Source organism: Antedon bifida, chromosome 10, assembly GCF_963402885.1.
Source record: "Antedon bifida chromosome 10, ecAntBifi1.1, whole genome shotgun sequence".
Classification (NCBI taxonomy): Eukaryota; Metazoa; Echinodermata; class Crinoidea; order Comatulida; family Antedonidae; genus Antedon; species Antedon bifida.
Window position 1 is genome coordinate 11,544,856 of NC_136235.1, and position 15,598 is coordinate 11,560,453.

Sequence of the window (15,598 nt, forward strand, 5' to 3'; positions counted from 1 at the left end):
TATTATTTGATCACAGAGGTAGTTTTTAAACCAATTTATAATAAAGACATCTAAGTTAAATGATTTAAGCTTGGTATGGTCTACCGTATCGGAAGGTTTTTTTTTATCAAGCATGACTAAACCAATATAGACAAGTTCTATTTCCCCTGAAATATGGTGTAAGAAGCATTTTTGGGTAGAAGCTGGGATTCACTTGATTTAGGATATTTCGACCTCGCTGATTACGAATATGGTGGATCCCAAGCGAAATTCGGCCATCTAAGCCCTTAATTTGCATAATTCAAAATGGCGGCCATTTTTTATAATTACCCTATATCTCGAGAACCACTAGTCACAGATAATTAATTTTGGTGTCAAAATGTTTTAAATATATGTTTTTATATTCACTTTAATTAGAAATTTTGTCAAAAAATGGATGCAAGTCTTATTTCTGACATTTTGACCTTTGACCTTGATTTATCGTATCTCAGTAACCAATAATCGGAGAGACACGAAATAGGGCTCAAATTGTTCAGAAACTATACATTCATATTTATTATAATGAAATGTTTTTACAAAAAATGGCCGATTCTACAACTATTGACCTTTGAACTATTAGTCAAATATAATAATATAACTGGTCTTATGACATTTTTTTTCTTTTAAAATTGTATAAATTGATCAAAGACCTGCATATCAGAATTTGGGGGTTTATACCATGATAAAAGGAGGAATGATTTTGAATTTAGTTGTTTAATTTCACTAATAGACATTTCCAAATTTTCATTCATAAGATCTGGTCTTAACTTATCAGTAGTCTTCCCGTTGTTTAAGTACACATAAACTTCTCCACCTTCCCGTTGGTCGGTCGGTAAACACCAACTCAAATGTGAGCACGCGACTGCAGCCATGTATATGGCCTTGGTTTTTTAGAATTCCATTTTCATATTTCATATACAAAATACAACGAGACAGAAATGAAGAAAAAGTTTGAAACAATACACCTGCACAAAAAGAAAAAGACATCCCACCACAACCACCTTTAGATCAAATTAACATTCTTTCCAATAATAATGGAAGATTGTATTATGCTGTAACCTATTCTGTATTTTGCAAACAAAAACAAAATAATGGAAGTTGTAAAATTGTGCAAACTGATATCGCCAAAGATAATCTCATTGGTTGTTTATTTCTTGTTACTTCAAGCACAATTGCAATGTACAAACATAATGAAGCAAAGTTTCTTTTTCGATTTTGTAAAGAAAACATTAAATCGGTCTCTGTGAGACCAATCATAATAATATTATTCCGTTTGTAAAAATAATTTTATGTAAATATTCAAATTGAAACATTTTAAAATTACAATCAATGTGAAATTTATAGAGTAACGAAAAGGAATGTGTTCAATTAAAATTGTCCGACCATGTGAGGTTTATTTCATTCTTGCAATATTTATAACAATCATGATAAACATTAACTACATATTCACATACACACACATAACACATTTAAATGCAAAGCAGTTTTTAATGTAAATCGTTTTATAAAATCTTTAGTAACAGATATGTTTATGTATATATTAATTGTTTTGTTCTTGATCTAAGTTCCTTGTATTAGTAAAAAGGTAGCATATTTTCAAACGTTCGTAAGTGTTTTTTTTTATTATTCAATATAGGCATCTTCATTAATTTAAGGTTATTTACTATTCTTTCTATTGTTTTGATGTTGCGGAGATTCCTTTTGGAAGCTTACTCGCGTTTTCTTTCCAATAGTTAACCCAACGTGTAGGCTACCTTGGTGTTGCTATTATCTGAAAGCTGTGAGGTATTCGTGTTGCTGCCAACTTTCCACGTAAATTGGGAGCCGGTGCGTTTTCTGGCCTGGTAATATTGAAATTCATCATGATATTTGTAAAGAATAAATACAACTCCATTTTAGCCAATTGCTGCCCGAGACACTCACGACGACCTGAAAGGAAAATTGAAGTATGTTATTATTTATTTTCTATTCTGTATCTTCTACCGTATCTTTTACCATTTCAACTCCAAGCAATCGGCATTGACTATTGTACGTTTGTAAATAATCTGTATCTTATTTTATTAATATCTTTTATTTAATAAAATTCAAATGGTATAAAAGATTTGGTTTTGGAGATGTTTTTATTAACCTTGAAATTACATTTAAAAATATTTCTTAGGCACTGTTGAAAGTAAATTAAATGTATAGGTCTATTTATTACTCACCGATGCAAAACGGAATGAATTCTTCTGGACGAGTTACTTGATTATTTTCATCAAGGAATCTTTCTGGACAGAACACATTTGGATTTTTCCAAACTTTGGGATCTCGCAGAACTGCAAATATATTGGGGATAAAGATTGTTCCTTTCTTAATGTCATAACCTCGGAAGGTGGTGTCGATTGTAGCGGCATGTGGTACACCTAGAGGGGTAACTGCTCCCATTCTCTGAATCTCCAAGAGAACAGCATCAGTGTAAGGAAGCCGTGAAATATGAGCTTTTGTCGGATGGTTGCCTGCTCCTACCACTTTATCAAGTTCATTCTGAACCTTCTGTTGAACCTCTGGATATAGAGACATGTACAAGAATGCCCAGAGGAGTGTTGTTGCTGTGGTTTCAGATCCAGCAATGAATAAATCAGTTGTCACACATGTCAGATTATACTCGTCAAAAGAAGTCATTTTATCTTTATTCTTTGCAATTTCATTAATATATATATCGACGAAATCTCGAAGATTGTCTGGATCATAATCTTCTAAATGTTCTTTGAGAATGTTTACTTTAATTTCTTTTAAGTTTACATGTAGCTTCCAGAATTCAGCAAAAGTCGTGTTTGGAAAATATTTTAGAATGGGCAAAAAGTTCATTGAACTTGCATTGGTCGCAAGTTCTACGCATCGATTTGTAATACGCAACATTTCTTGTAATAACGGGTCATCATAACTAAATCTACGACCATAGAGGACTAAAGTTAACACATTTGAAACAGAATTGGTAATATGTGCTGGATCAAAGGCATTATTTCGGTATGTTTTCTTAATGTGGTCCATGTATATATCAATTTCTTCGTTAATTTTTTCCTCGAAACTTGTTTTGCCCATACCAAAACCACGAAGCACTGACATTGCAAACCGCCGTTGTTCCTTTTGTCCATTTTCGTGACAAGCGCCAATAACACCTTATCATAAATTGTATAAAAAAAAACAGCGCGTTAAACAGATTATAACTTTAATACTAACAGTATCCACGATACATTCTCTTAGATTAGATGATATTATCAGTAAATAGTTATGAATTATTGAACTTTAACAATGTATTGTACGGTAGGTGGGTGAGGTGGAAGAATTGATTCTCCTGAAAACAAGACCACATTTATCCTCACAAACCAAATAAATCAGAATTATTTAGTAGCGTAAATAGGTTTCACTATCACTCATTCACACAAGACTGACAAATTTGACTCACCTCGTCCTTTGTTGAAACCTTCAAAAATCAAAATTTTTGGTCTGTCGCTGAACTTATCTCCAGATTTTACAAAAGCCTCCTTGATGCTATCATAGTCACTCAATACGACAACAGGAAATACACCAAGTTTCAATGCCATCACGCTACCATATCTTTTTGCCATCTCCATTAATGTTTCATGAGGACTTTCGCCTGATAATGTCAGAAGGTTTCCAATATACGGCCATCCCCGCGGACCAGGTGGTACGCTTGATTTGTTACGTTTCCAATAATTGATTGATAATAAAATGCAAACAATTATTGAAAGTAGAGTCTTCCATTGATATAAGTTTTTCAGTTGAGTAACTTCAGAATATATTTCAAGTAACGAAATAAACGCCATTGTGAAAAGAAATGTATATCTTTTTCGAGAAGTGTTCTCATCATCATCAATATTTTTTTCCACAATAATCAAGTTTATATATAACCAATACCGAAATTTCTAACCAATTATAATTTAATTGTAAACCACTGACCAATCATAATCTTTTATATTAGTGACGTAAACTAATTTAAACCTAGAGATCAAACCTATGAATAGAGATTTCTTTTGACGCTTTTAGCGCATTGTTTAGCAAAGCCTCATCTTTAAACAGGTAATTTTCATATTAACGGGACCTTCTTATTATTGTTAACCATACAAATTGGATCACGGATATTATTCACAATGACAGTTGAACTACGTCAATATAAAATTTACGCAGAATCTAGTTCGATCGCAGGCTTTGTAAATGTCCATTCCGGCGGAGCGTCTACTACCCGGATATGCCGTTGGGAAAGAATCCAGTCCAGTATGTCGACCGATAACTTATGATATCATTGTAATAATATATGTATGCGCAAGCCGACTGACACGTCAACTGGTGCCAAATTGTTCAATCAACATGTTCAAATATACTCTCCTATTGTGCCCATATTTAGTAATAATATTAATGATTTTCAACACTGTACAGTATTTTTTATTATGGTTTGTACTGTAACATGTCGATTTTGACCAAAACAAATACAATTCTTTCACAAAACAACTCACCAGACATTATAATGTATACAACAAAACATCTACCGCCATTACCTTATTGACAAAGGAATTGTGATTTAATCAAACAAGCGGGTAACATAGATTTAAATAGTACGCAAATTGACATGCGTTTCAAGTCATTTCCATTCGAATCAATATTATTAGTACATTTTTGTTAAAAAAAATATACAATACGGATTCAGATTTGCTTTACTAAGTCCTTCATACATGAAGTACAATGATAATTGTTTTTGTTTGTATAATGTATACAGTATTAAAAACAAATAAGAGGAAACAAAAACTGCGATTGCAAAGAAATTTATTCAAAATGACTATGTAACAAGAACTGAAAAGAAATGTATTTAAGTATGTAACAAAATATGGAATAAAGGTGAGTGAATCTCACAAAAATCGTTATACGTTTTATATATGATCAACATGAAACAATTATGTACAAAAGTTAAATAACTATGGAACTCATTGTTATGTAATCTGATAGCAGCATATGAATGAAAGTGTATGTCTATTTGTTTTAATTGGAATAGATTTAAATCTTTTAGATCTAGTAGTGGATTACTTATTGTTAAGAATTTGGGATTCATCGACAAATATACCATCTACTTTTGAAATCATTGCATCGTTACACAATCTTTAATTTCAACACCTATGATTTTACTTGCATTCTTAAAAATTCTTAAAGTTAAAGTTTTTCTTTGTTAGACCGTCAACAAAACAAAAGGCAATTACAGAGTGACTAACACTTTCATAACTAGTAATCTCAAAAATAATTTATTGCTTCAACTTAAATAATATAGTCGTTGAATACATTTTTAGTATAATACATTGCTTTGTATCCCAACTTAGGTTTGTATCTATCCAAAATAAAAAATATTTGACACCTTGGATTTTCAACAAGATTCAGATAGTTTAGACTATTTTCTGAAAGTGTCAATTAAATACCAACATTTTATTTTCTGTACAAACAGTAAGTCAGAAAAATATCTTCGTATTTTCGTACTATGGTAAAAAGTAGCATTGATACAAACGAAATAATATGACAAAGTGAATAGAATGAATAAGAACTAAAAACTAGAATTAGATGACGTCATTACGAAATACATTAGGCTGTTAATTCTAATATTCCGTTTATATTTTTAAAAAGAAATACGGCAACAGTACAATGTTAGTGTACTATTAAAATGTTTATATACTACCATAAAAAGGGTCTTTTCAATTTGCAGTTTACGTGCCAGTCGACTTCCACGTGAGCATATAAAAAATACTTCATATTTAAAATAGCTATTCCCATTATCAATACTGATAATTTATCTTGAAATATTCATATTATACTGATATATTAACATTATATGATATCATTTAATATAATAACTTGCATTAATATTTTATAATTAAACCTTAATAGTTCCGATCATTAGTATAATGTTAACATTATTGTTTATGAATGGAAATAAATGACCGATATTGTTCAATGTTTCACCTGTATTCTCGCGTTTTCAATCCTACGTGTACCTTGGTGTTGCTATTATCTGAAAGCTGTGAGGCACTCGTGTTGCTGCCAACTTTCCTCGTAAATTAGGAGCCGGTGCGTTTTCTGGCCTGGTAATATTGAAATTCATCATGATATTTGTAAAGAATAAATACAACTCCATTTTTGCCAATTGCTGCCCGAGACACTCGCGACGACCTGTTGAAAAAGAGATTAAAGTGTGTTATTTGTGTGTGATGTACTTTTACCAACAAATACAATTATAACCGATAACTTAAATTCAATAATTTTTTTCTTGTAAAAATAATTTTTCCATAATAACACTATACCACCCGTAAATGTTATAATTTCTTTTTAGAAATCTGAATACTTATACAAATAATTTGTCCATAATAAACTCTAAACCACACGTAAATGTTATAGAAAATATGTTACAATCTTAGTTTCTGAATCATTGTTCAAAATTATTAATAAAAAAATAATTACTTACCGATGCCAAACGGGATTAATTCTTCCCGTCGATATACATGATTATTTTCATCAAGAAAACGTTCTGGATTAAAGACGTCTGGGTTTTTCCAAACTTTGGGATCTCGCAGGACTCCATATATATTGGGAATAAAAATTGTTCCCTTCTTAATGTCATAACCTCGGAAGGTTGTGTCGGTTGCAGCTGCATGAGGAACTCCTAGAGGAACAATTGCTCCCATTCTCTGAATCTCCAAAAGCACAGCATCGGTGTAAGGAAGTTGTTGAAAATGAGCTTTTGTCGGATGATTGCCTGATCCTACCACCTTATAAAGTTCATCCTGAACCTTCTGATGAATCTCTGGATATAGAGACATGTACAAGAATGCCCAGAGAAGTGACGTTGACGTAGTTTCAGATCCACCGACGAATAAATCTGCCGTAACGCATGTCAAGTTAGACTCATCAAAAGAAGTCATTTTATCTTTATTCTTTGCAATTTCATTAATATATATATCGATGAAGTCACGGAGATTGTCTGGATCATAATCTTCTAAATGTTCTTTGAGAATGTTTACTTGGATTTCTTTTAAGTTTACATGTAACTTCCAGAATTCAGCAAAACTCGTGTTTGGAAAATATTTTAGAATGGGCAAAAAGTTCATTGAACTTGCATTGGTCGCAAGTTCTATGCATCGATTAACAATACGCAACATTTCTTGTAATAACGGGTCATCATAACTAAATCGACGGCCAAAGAGGACTGAATTCATCACATTTGAGACAGACGTACTGGTAATCTGTGCTGCATCAAATGCATAATTTCGATATGTTTTCTTTATATACTCAACGTATATATCAATTTCTTCGTTAATTTTGTCCTCGAAACTTGTTTTGCCCATGCCAAAACCACGAAGCACAGACATTGCAAACCGCCGTTGTTCCTTTTGTCCATTTTCGTGATAAGCGCCAATAATGCCTAATAACCATAAAGAGAATTGAAAAAAAATAAATAACTTATATTTTTTATTTATTCAACTTCTCACTAACACTGTTAGTGAAGGATCGGGACCAACAGGTGGTAAATGGTCCAGTCCCAATTGCAAAGTGGCTGTGTTCAAAGTTTTATCAAAGGGATTTTGTTATAAACTTAGAAATCATTTCATTTTACTTTTATTTCGTCCACAAAATCAATTGCATAAATAAGTTTAAATAAAAAAGGCAGACACAAAAAAAATCTCAGGATCTCCATCATTTAATTAATAGTTACTTAATAATATGCCTATAAGTACATCCTTTTTCTGGTGGTAATGATGAAGTTGACAACTAATAATAGACTTACCTCTTCCTTTATTAAACCCGTCAAAAACCGCAATCTTTGGTCTGTCACTGAACTTGTCTCCAGATTTTACAAAAGCCTCCTTGATGCTATCATAGTCACTCAATACGACTGCAGGAAATACACCAAGTTTCAATGCCATAACGTTACCATATCTTGTTGCCATCTCCATTAATGTTTCATGAGGACTTTCGCCTGATAATGTCAGAAGGTTTCCAATATACGGCCATCCCCGCGGACCAGGTGCTAGGCATACTCTTCCTTTATTGCGTTTCCAATAATTAATTGATATTAGAACGCCAACAATTATAAAAAGCAAGAGAGACTTCCACTGGAGGTGTAACATTTTCAGTTGATTAACTTCAGAGATTCCAAACAACGAAATCTGCGCCATTGTGAGAGAATACGTTTTTCAGTAGTCAATCCTATCCAGGTACAGTATATATATACCCCCAGTGATCACCGATCATAATTTAATTCTAAACCATTGACCAATCATAGTCTTCAAATGTATTGTATTTGTGACATAATCGGGTGTGAATGACGCTTAATTCATTGGAAGGCACACACCAAAACTATTATTCTATATAGGCCTACTTAAACTTTGGGGAAAAGTTCCAGAAAATGTTTAAAACTTGCACTTTGGTTGCTGACTAACTCTAAATACTTTATTTACTATTTTTGATAATTATGCCCTTTTAAATTAATCTTTATTTCAATGTAATTTATTTATATTATATTTATTTATTTATTTATTTATTTATTCTGTCATTAAACTTTTAACTTTGGATCGGTGCGGTGCGGTCCAGAAGGAAAAACACAAGTAACTAAACTAAACGAAACTAGAAAAATATTTACAAGCAATAATAAAATCATTGGGAGTACTTTAACAAAAAAGTTCTTCTTGTACAGAAGTAAATATTATTTTACAAAATTATCAAAGACATTAAAGGACCCCGACACAATACGTATGCGTTACAATTACCCAGACAATTACAGGTAAGGTTATCAATTGAATAATAGCAAAGGCATCAACGTTTGACGTCATCTTTCTAATCACATCGAGATTAGTAAAGTGTGGGTCGAAGTACGGATACATTTTAGGGTTGGACTTAATTTGATGATTTGTAGTAGGAAAAATGCATTCTTAATATTTGTGCTTAATGCACAACTGCAGCATTGGCGTAATGCGTCCTCCTCACAAAATTATATTTATTTATTTATGTTCTCTATTATATTGTATGTATATTGTATTGTGTGAAACAACAATAAACTTAACTTAACTTGAACTAAACTTAACTTGAACTTGTGCTCGCGATGTGCATCCGCCCAAAAATTATATTTATTTTAATGAAAAGGAAAGGAAACCCCCAGAGTTCTTCTTTTGTATTACCTTTTTATTATGCAATACTGTTAGTGTTTTACCAATTTTATGATTATCCGCTGCATTTGTATTTTTATACATATTCCATTCTATATTAATGATCATGTCAACTTTGTATCTTTTTTATATGCATTATTATTTTACCCATTGTAGACCTCTAATGAAACTTTGTATTTATTCAGTATAATTCAATTAGTAGTCATTTTTAAAAATGCATTTATCATTAATTATCATTACTGTAAATAATCAATGTATATATTTTATAATTAATATTTTTGTAAAAATTGCTGCACTATACACGTTATGGTTATTATTATGAATTCACGATTGATTGAATAAAATTCACAAGAATTTAATGTTCCTGTGACTTTTTAACATTGAATTTGTATTTGATAGAGTTTTATATTGTGAAGGAAAGTTTGACAAAACAAAAATTTAGAAACCTTCATAAATTCATTAACACATCTCTTCCCAACCTATTACCCGAACAAACACAGATACTATGCCCATTATTAAATAATAGGCAAGGCATCAAAGTATGACGTCATTGTTGTAATCCCATCAAGATTAGTAAAGTTTGGGTCGAAGTACGGATAAACCTGGCGCATTTTCATGAAAGAGTTGTTTTTAATACCAACCCTTTTGTTTTCTGTCAGAAAGATTATTTTAATTCTATGATAATCCCACTAAAATTATATTTAAAAATGTAAACGGAATTATGCCTATCATAAAAAACGAATGGTTTTGTTTTAAAACATACACTGTTAATATAGATATGAAAGTGGATAAAAATCCACGCTTGTGATGCCATGAGCTCAATATTGGCAACGATTATGTTTAGCTTAAATATTTAATAAATATTTCAGTATTATTAGACCTATTATTTAATAGTAAATTTGTAGATATTTCTTTTATTATATATATGATATATATATAACTTTGTTAATAGCAGAAAAAAAGAGGATTAAATTGCATAAAGATACATAATCCAAAGAAATTCCTTTTTTTTAAAGTCAAAGCTCAATGGCTCAATACTGTAAAGCCCGATGTTTTTACTTTTAAGTTGTTTAAATAATATAATTTCTGCTCATTGTTAACACGGAAATTGCTGTTATATGGGCAGATTATATAAAGTTACAACAAAATCATCGAAAGTGCATAAAAACACCTGAATCGAGATATTCATCATGGTATATGGTTAAATCCAGGCAAAGTGTTTTTAACAATTTCACACTTCCCTGGTTAAATCTAAACTAGTTTTTCGAATGAATAGAATATATCTGTTCATTGTCAGCATAGGAGTATAGGGCCTAGGCCTAAATCCACTTCGGTACTTGACAAAAAGGTAGGCCAAGTGCAACAATTACCTGTCAAAGTTATTAACTTTTTTGTACCATCATCATGTTGTACAACAAGGCCATATCCATGGCTGCAGTCGCAAGTCGCAAATTTGAGTTAATGTTTACCGACCGACCGATATACAACATTCAAAATATATAGTTCCTATAATCTGAATTGAATTCTGCATTATTGTCTGTTGTCCACCGCTGCTCATCGAACAACATGTATCGATTATTTGTTTTTTTTAAAATAAAATAAAATAAAATAAAAATAAATAAAATAACTTATATAAATAATTTAATATAACACTAAGATTTTATCATGTGCCGATTAATATTATTATGAATTAGGGAATGGAAAAAAATGGACCGATCATTTGCAAGGTGTTATATTCTTTATATTGTCCTGATTTCTTCAGTTTCGTTCATTTTCCCCGTAAATTAGGAGCCGGTGCGTATTCTGGCCTGGTGATATTTAAATTCATCATGATATTGTGGTAAAGAATAAATACAACTCCATTTTAGCCAATTGCTGCCCGAGACACTCGCGACGACCTGTTGAAAAAGAGATTAAAGTGTGTTATTTGTGTGTAGTATACTTTTACCAACAAATCAAACTGCAATTCAATAATTTCTTACTTGTAAAAATTATGTTTTCCATAATAACTCTATGGTCTATGATGCAGGTAAAACGCGACGCAAAAATGTTACCCTTACCCCAAATTTCGTGTTGCATATTTTCCATAGGCGGTGTTAAATATGTTTTTGAAGGTTTGCATGGCGAAATCAATATTTTGAAATATATTGTTTGCGGTACACAACGCATATTTAGTTCTGAAAAGAACTGTTAAGTTTTGCCGACGTTGCGATAAAATATACATCTTCAAGAGTGAGAAGCTTTCACGTCAGTTCCTTTCCTGAACTTTCTGCATTTACTTCTTTTGTACCGCAAACTTTATATCAAAGCTGTTAAATAAACATCAATAATGGCTATTTTATATTGCTATCATGAATTTCTGAAAAGTAGACATAATACATTTTCTAAAAATGTATGGTAGAATTTGCCATGTAGATCTGGCCCGTAACCCTGTAGGCCTACTTACAATCAAACAATGCACTAGTTAACAATTACCAGCAATTGTATAATACCCAGAGCATTCATAATAACAGTTTGACGTTTTGTCCCCACACACACACAAAAAAACCACTACAGGATTAAAAGTGAGTAGAAATAATAAATATGATTCAAAAGGATATAGCTCAAGCTCAACGGCTCAATTGGATAACTCTATTCTTAGCTTTAAATAATATCTAACTAATTAAGTAGGCTAGGCCTATATTAATATTTAATACATAGGCCTATTTATTAAGTATTGTTAATATCTAATAAATATGTAGGTATTGTTGTTATAGACAATATTTTAAGTACTCCAAAAAAACAGGATTGAATAGAAGTAGATCCTCGTGGTATGGCTAATTCATTTTGTTTAAATTATGTCAAAGTTCATGGTTTCTTTTAAGTTTAGAATAATATGAATAGAACATATCTTTTGTTATCACACGACTGCCGTACTACTAGATAACTATGTAGTTCAAGTTCATAAAAATGTCATAAAACATCTAAACTCATCGTCCATATGATAGTTTCAGAATACAATATATAATATACAATTTAACCTGGTAAAAATATAACAATAATAACCATCTCGTTGATATTTCAGACATTGACCAATTGCTAACTTTGTACAAATATGAACAGAAAGAATTTTACATATCCGGCATTTTATTTTGTAAAATTGTACTTGTATATTTTGTAAAAGTCATCTTTATAGACCTACACAATTTATGTCAAGGTCATAAAGAATTATGAAGGGCTGCATTTTGATTCTTGAACTTTAATTTATGTATAGGCCTAATTTCATATTGAAATATTGATGCTTATCGTGCGGTGCCGCTTAAAGTACACAAGTAAAGTAAACATACCAATATTAGGCTATGTACACAAACCAGTAATCTTGATTGAATATTCATATTTACATTGAAAGAGGTTTCATATAAGATATATATATATATATCTACCGTTGTAAACTCTTGCACAACCGCATATACGATATAAGATAATGTCGACTGCACATTTTGAGTGGAAGTCTGTCTTTCTACCAATAGTTACGTTCGTTCTGTTCGTATATTTTTTGTATGGGACTCGCAGAAAAACAAAATTGCCACCTGGACCATGGGGATGGCCGTACATTGGGAACATCTTGTCACTGGCCGGCGAGGTTCCTCACGAGACCATGACGACATTGGCTAAAAAGTATGGCAATGTTATGAGATTGAAACTTGGTGTGTTTCCAGTAGTGGTATTGAGTGACTATGACAGCATCAAGGAGGCTTTTGTGAAATCTGGAGACACCTTCAACGACAGGCCAAGGATGGTAATGTTTGATGGTATCAGTAAAGGACGAGGTAGGTTATTTGAAAATAAGATGCAAGCTTTTATAGGCCTATAGGATGTAGAAAGTCATGGTGTAAAACTCAATGGATTAGAATGAATATTTTTTCTCCTTTAGAAATTCATAACAAAAATTATCCAATTGGAAATACTATTCACAATCCTAAACAGTTCGAACAGAGTCCGAATAGGCTATTTGTTACCTCTCTCATAAATGTCCGGTATCATTAAAATAGAATAAGATTTCAACTAAAAAAGAACCTATTATGTAAAATTGTTGTAAAATTATAAGTATAAATATCCTTTATATAAAAAGCCTTTCATTAAAACCACATACATGAGAATAACATCTAAAACACGTACATTTCTTTAAACGAAGGTCTCATCGGAGCTTATCACGAGAACGGACAAAAGGATCAGAGGCGGTTTGCTCTTTCTGTACTTCGTACTTTCGGCATGGGAAAACAGACTTTTGAGGACAAAATTACAGAAGAAATAGATGTATTCGTTGACCACATCAAAAACAACTTCATCAATGTTCCATTTGATCCTGCACATCTCACCAGTACATCCGTATCAAATGTCACGTGTTCGATTCTCTTTGGTCGTCGATTTGATTACAATGACGCAGTGTTTTTGGAAATGCTTAACGTAATGCACCGCAGTATTGAACTTTCCACCAATGCTAGTGCAATGAATTTCTTCCCAATTTTAAAGTATTTCCCGCGTACTGCTTTTGCTGAGTTGTGGAAAAATTATCTAACGTTCAAGGCTTTCCAGTTGGATATTTTCAACGAACATTTGCGAGAATACGACCCAGAAAACCCACGTGATTTCGTTGATGTTTTTCGAAATGAAATTACCAAGAACAAAGACGACATGACAAGTTCCTTCGATGAGGATAACATGGCATTTGTTACTGCAGATTTATTCGTAGCTGGTACGGAAACCACAGCAACGACACTACTCTGGGCAATGCTGTACATGTCTCTATATCCAGAAGTTCAACAGAAGGTTCAGGATGAACTTGATCAGGTGGTGGGAGCAGGCAACCATCCAACAAAAGCTCATATTCAAAAGCTTCCTTACACTGATGCTGTGCTCTTGGAGATTCAGAGAATGGGAGCGATTGTTCCTCTAGGAGTGCCTCATGCCGCCTCTTTTAACACCACCTTCCGAGGTTATGATGTTGAAAAGGGTACAATCTTCATTCCAAACATATTTGCTGTTCTGCGAGATCCCAAAATTTGGAAAAATCCATATGCATTTTATCCAGAACGATTCCTTGATGAAAACAATCAAGTAATTCGTCGAGACGAATTAATACCATTTTGTATTGGTAAGACCTTAATAATTTATATTTATTAGTCTAAAAGATGATTAGCAATATACCGTACGTAACAGCAGTATATGCTGACCTAGTCTACACTAGAATAGCTTACTGATTATGTTTTGTTTGCCAACTGTAGTTTGCAGAAGTTAGGCCGTGTAACTTCTTGAAAAACTCAGTGAATGAAAAACAGTCTTGGGTGCTTTGCAGTCTTCCTCCATATAAACAACGATGGCCTCCAGTAATTGGCCTAGATAAGAATCACCTATCCAAATAGTCTCCAAACAAGAAGTACAATTATACATTAGCAAACTTTTGCTTCTTTTTACCCGCTGTTGGATTTTCTCTGTTCAGAAACCTTAAGGCCAACACAGACGGCGTTTGTCAACTGATCTACTAATAAACTCACTCCAAACTCGAAGTAGAATCATTACAAACTAAAGTTTGTTTGAAATTGTTATTATACATTACGATAAATGGCGCTTCAGAAGTTTCCAATGGGGTCCATTGAAGATCAAACATTCATATTTTGATTGTAGCCTATTATGGCAAGACAAAAAATCAGATTATATTTGATATAGAGAAGGGGGTGGTGGGAAATGCGCCTTCGCCTGGATCCGTAACTGCGATACTATATTATTAATACAAATAAAATGATTTATACTCTCGTGTAGGTCGTCGTGAGTGTCTCGGACAGCAATTGGCTAAAATGGAGTTGTATTTATTCTTTACAAATATCATGATGAATTTCAATATTACCAGGCCAGCAAACGCACCGGCTCCTAATTTACGTGGAAAAATAGCAGCAACGCGAATACCTCACAGCTTTCAGATAATATCAACACCAAGGTAGAAGAAGAAGGAATGGAATCTGACCAGAAAAAATGCCGTACAATGCAAGTAAACTCATCAGTAAAATAACAAGTATTATTGAGAAACAATACAGGGTTTCAATCATTACAATGATGGCACAATTATTATTAAATCACAACAAACATTTTAACTTAAATTTAAAGTGATTTATTTATAAGATATATTGTCCCGCTGAAAAAAAAAATCAAATTAATAGTTTTCTTTTTGATCACCAAAAGTTGGATAAAACAAATTACCTTTTAAAACCAAGGCTATCAAATAAAACCGACGTGATTGAATCAGAAAATTGTCTGGAAGTCAACATGTTTTTGGTTAAATTTAATTGTTTATTTTGTCTTTTTTTTAAGGAAATTAATTTGTTTTAAACTTTCGTTTTATTTTATTC

General features: G+C 32.2%; 3 protein-coding genes across 3 annotated transcripts; 1 reads left to right on the top strand and 2 right to left on the bottom strand.

The window, feature by feature from the left end:
- Window positions 1-1,768: 1,768 nt before the first annotated feature.
- LOC144853460 (cytochrome P450 2U1-like) lies at window positions 1,769-3,689 on the bottom strand. Its single transcript, XM_078711157.1, has 3 exons — window positions 3,464-3,689; window positions 2,223-3,176; window positions 1,769-1,947 (listed from the first exon to the last, which is right to left on the bottom strand). Exons 1-3 carry the CDS (start codon window positions 3,630-3,632, stop codon window positions 1,769-1,771), a joined length of 1,302 nt encoding a protein of 433 aa, XP_078567283.1. The 5' UTR covers window positions 3,633-3,689.
- A 2,351-nt stretch (window positions 3,690-6,040) lies between these two features.
- On the bottom strand, window positions 6,041-8,228 carry LOC144853461 (cytochrome P450 2J6-like). Its single transcript, XM_078711158.1, has 3 exons — window positions 7,838-8,228; window positions 6,518-7,474; window positions 6,041-6,225 (listed from the first exon to the last, which is right to left on the bottom strand). Exons 1-3 carry the CDS (start codon window positions 8,226-8,228, stop codon window positions 6,041-6,043), a joined length of 1,533 nt encoding a protein of 510 aa, XP_078567284.1.
- A 4,450-nt stretch (window positions 8,229-12,678) lies between these two features.
- On the top strand, window positions 12,679-15,231 carry LOC144853462 (cytochrome P450 2J6-like). The gene is made up of 3 exons (XM_078711159.1): window positions 12,679-13,024; window positions 13,390-14,349; window positions 15,015-15,231. The coding sequence occupies exons 1-3, from the start codon at window positions 12,679-12,681 to the stop codon at window positions 15,191-15,193; spliced, it is 1,485 nt and encodes a 494-aa protein (XP_078567285.1). The 3' UTR covers window positions 15,194-15,231.
- Window positions 15,232-15,598: the final 367 nt, after the last annotated feature.

What these genes read in the sequence shown, in the direction of transcription:
- LOC144853460 (XM_078711157.1), bottom strand. Translation starts at nt 3,632, where the DNA reads ATGGAGATGGCAAAAAGATATGGTAGCGTGATGGCATTGAAACTTGGT. An exon ending in AGGTTTCAACAAAGGACGAG is followed by an intron (nt 3,177 to 3,463) that starts GTGAGTCAAATT and finishes ATTTATGATAAG; the next exon opens with GTGTTATTGGCGCTTGTCAC. An exon ending in ATTCATTCCGTTTTGCATCG is followed by an intron (nt 1,948 to 2,222) that starts GTGAGTAATAAA and finishes TTTTCCTTTCAG; the next exon opens with GTCGTCGTGAGTGTCTCGGG.
- LOC144853461 (XM_078711158.1), bottom strand. Translation starts at nt 8,228, where the DNA reads ATGGCGCAGATTTCGTTGTTTGGAATCTCTGAAGTTAATCAACTGAAA. An exon ending in CGGGTTTAATAAAGGAAGAG is followed by an intron (nt 7,475 to 7,837) that starts GTAAGTCTATTA and finishes TATGGTTATTAG; the next exon opens with GCATTATTGGCGCTTATCAC. An exon ending in ATTAATCCCGTTTGGCATCG is followed by an intron (nt 6,226 to 6,517) that starts GTAAGTAATTAT and finishes CTTTTTCAACAG; the next exon opens with GTCGTCGCGAGTGTCTCGGG.
- LOC144853462 (XM_078711159.1), top strand. Translation starts at nt 12,679, where the DNA reads ATGTCGACTGCACATTTTGAGTGGAAGTCTGTCTTTCTACCAATAGTT. An exon ending in TGGTATCAGTAAAGGACGAG is followed by an intron (nt 13,025 to 13,389) that starts GTAGGTTATTTG and finishes CTTTAAACGAAG; the next exon opens with GTCTCATCGGAGCTTATCAC. An exon ending in ATTAATACCATTTTGTATTG is followed by an intron (nt 14,350 to 15,014) that starts GTAAGACCTTAA and finishes ACTCTCGTGTAG; the next exon opens with GTCGTCGTGAGTGTCTCGGA.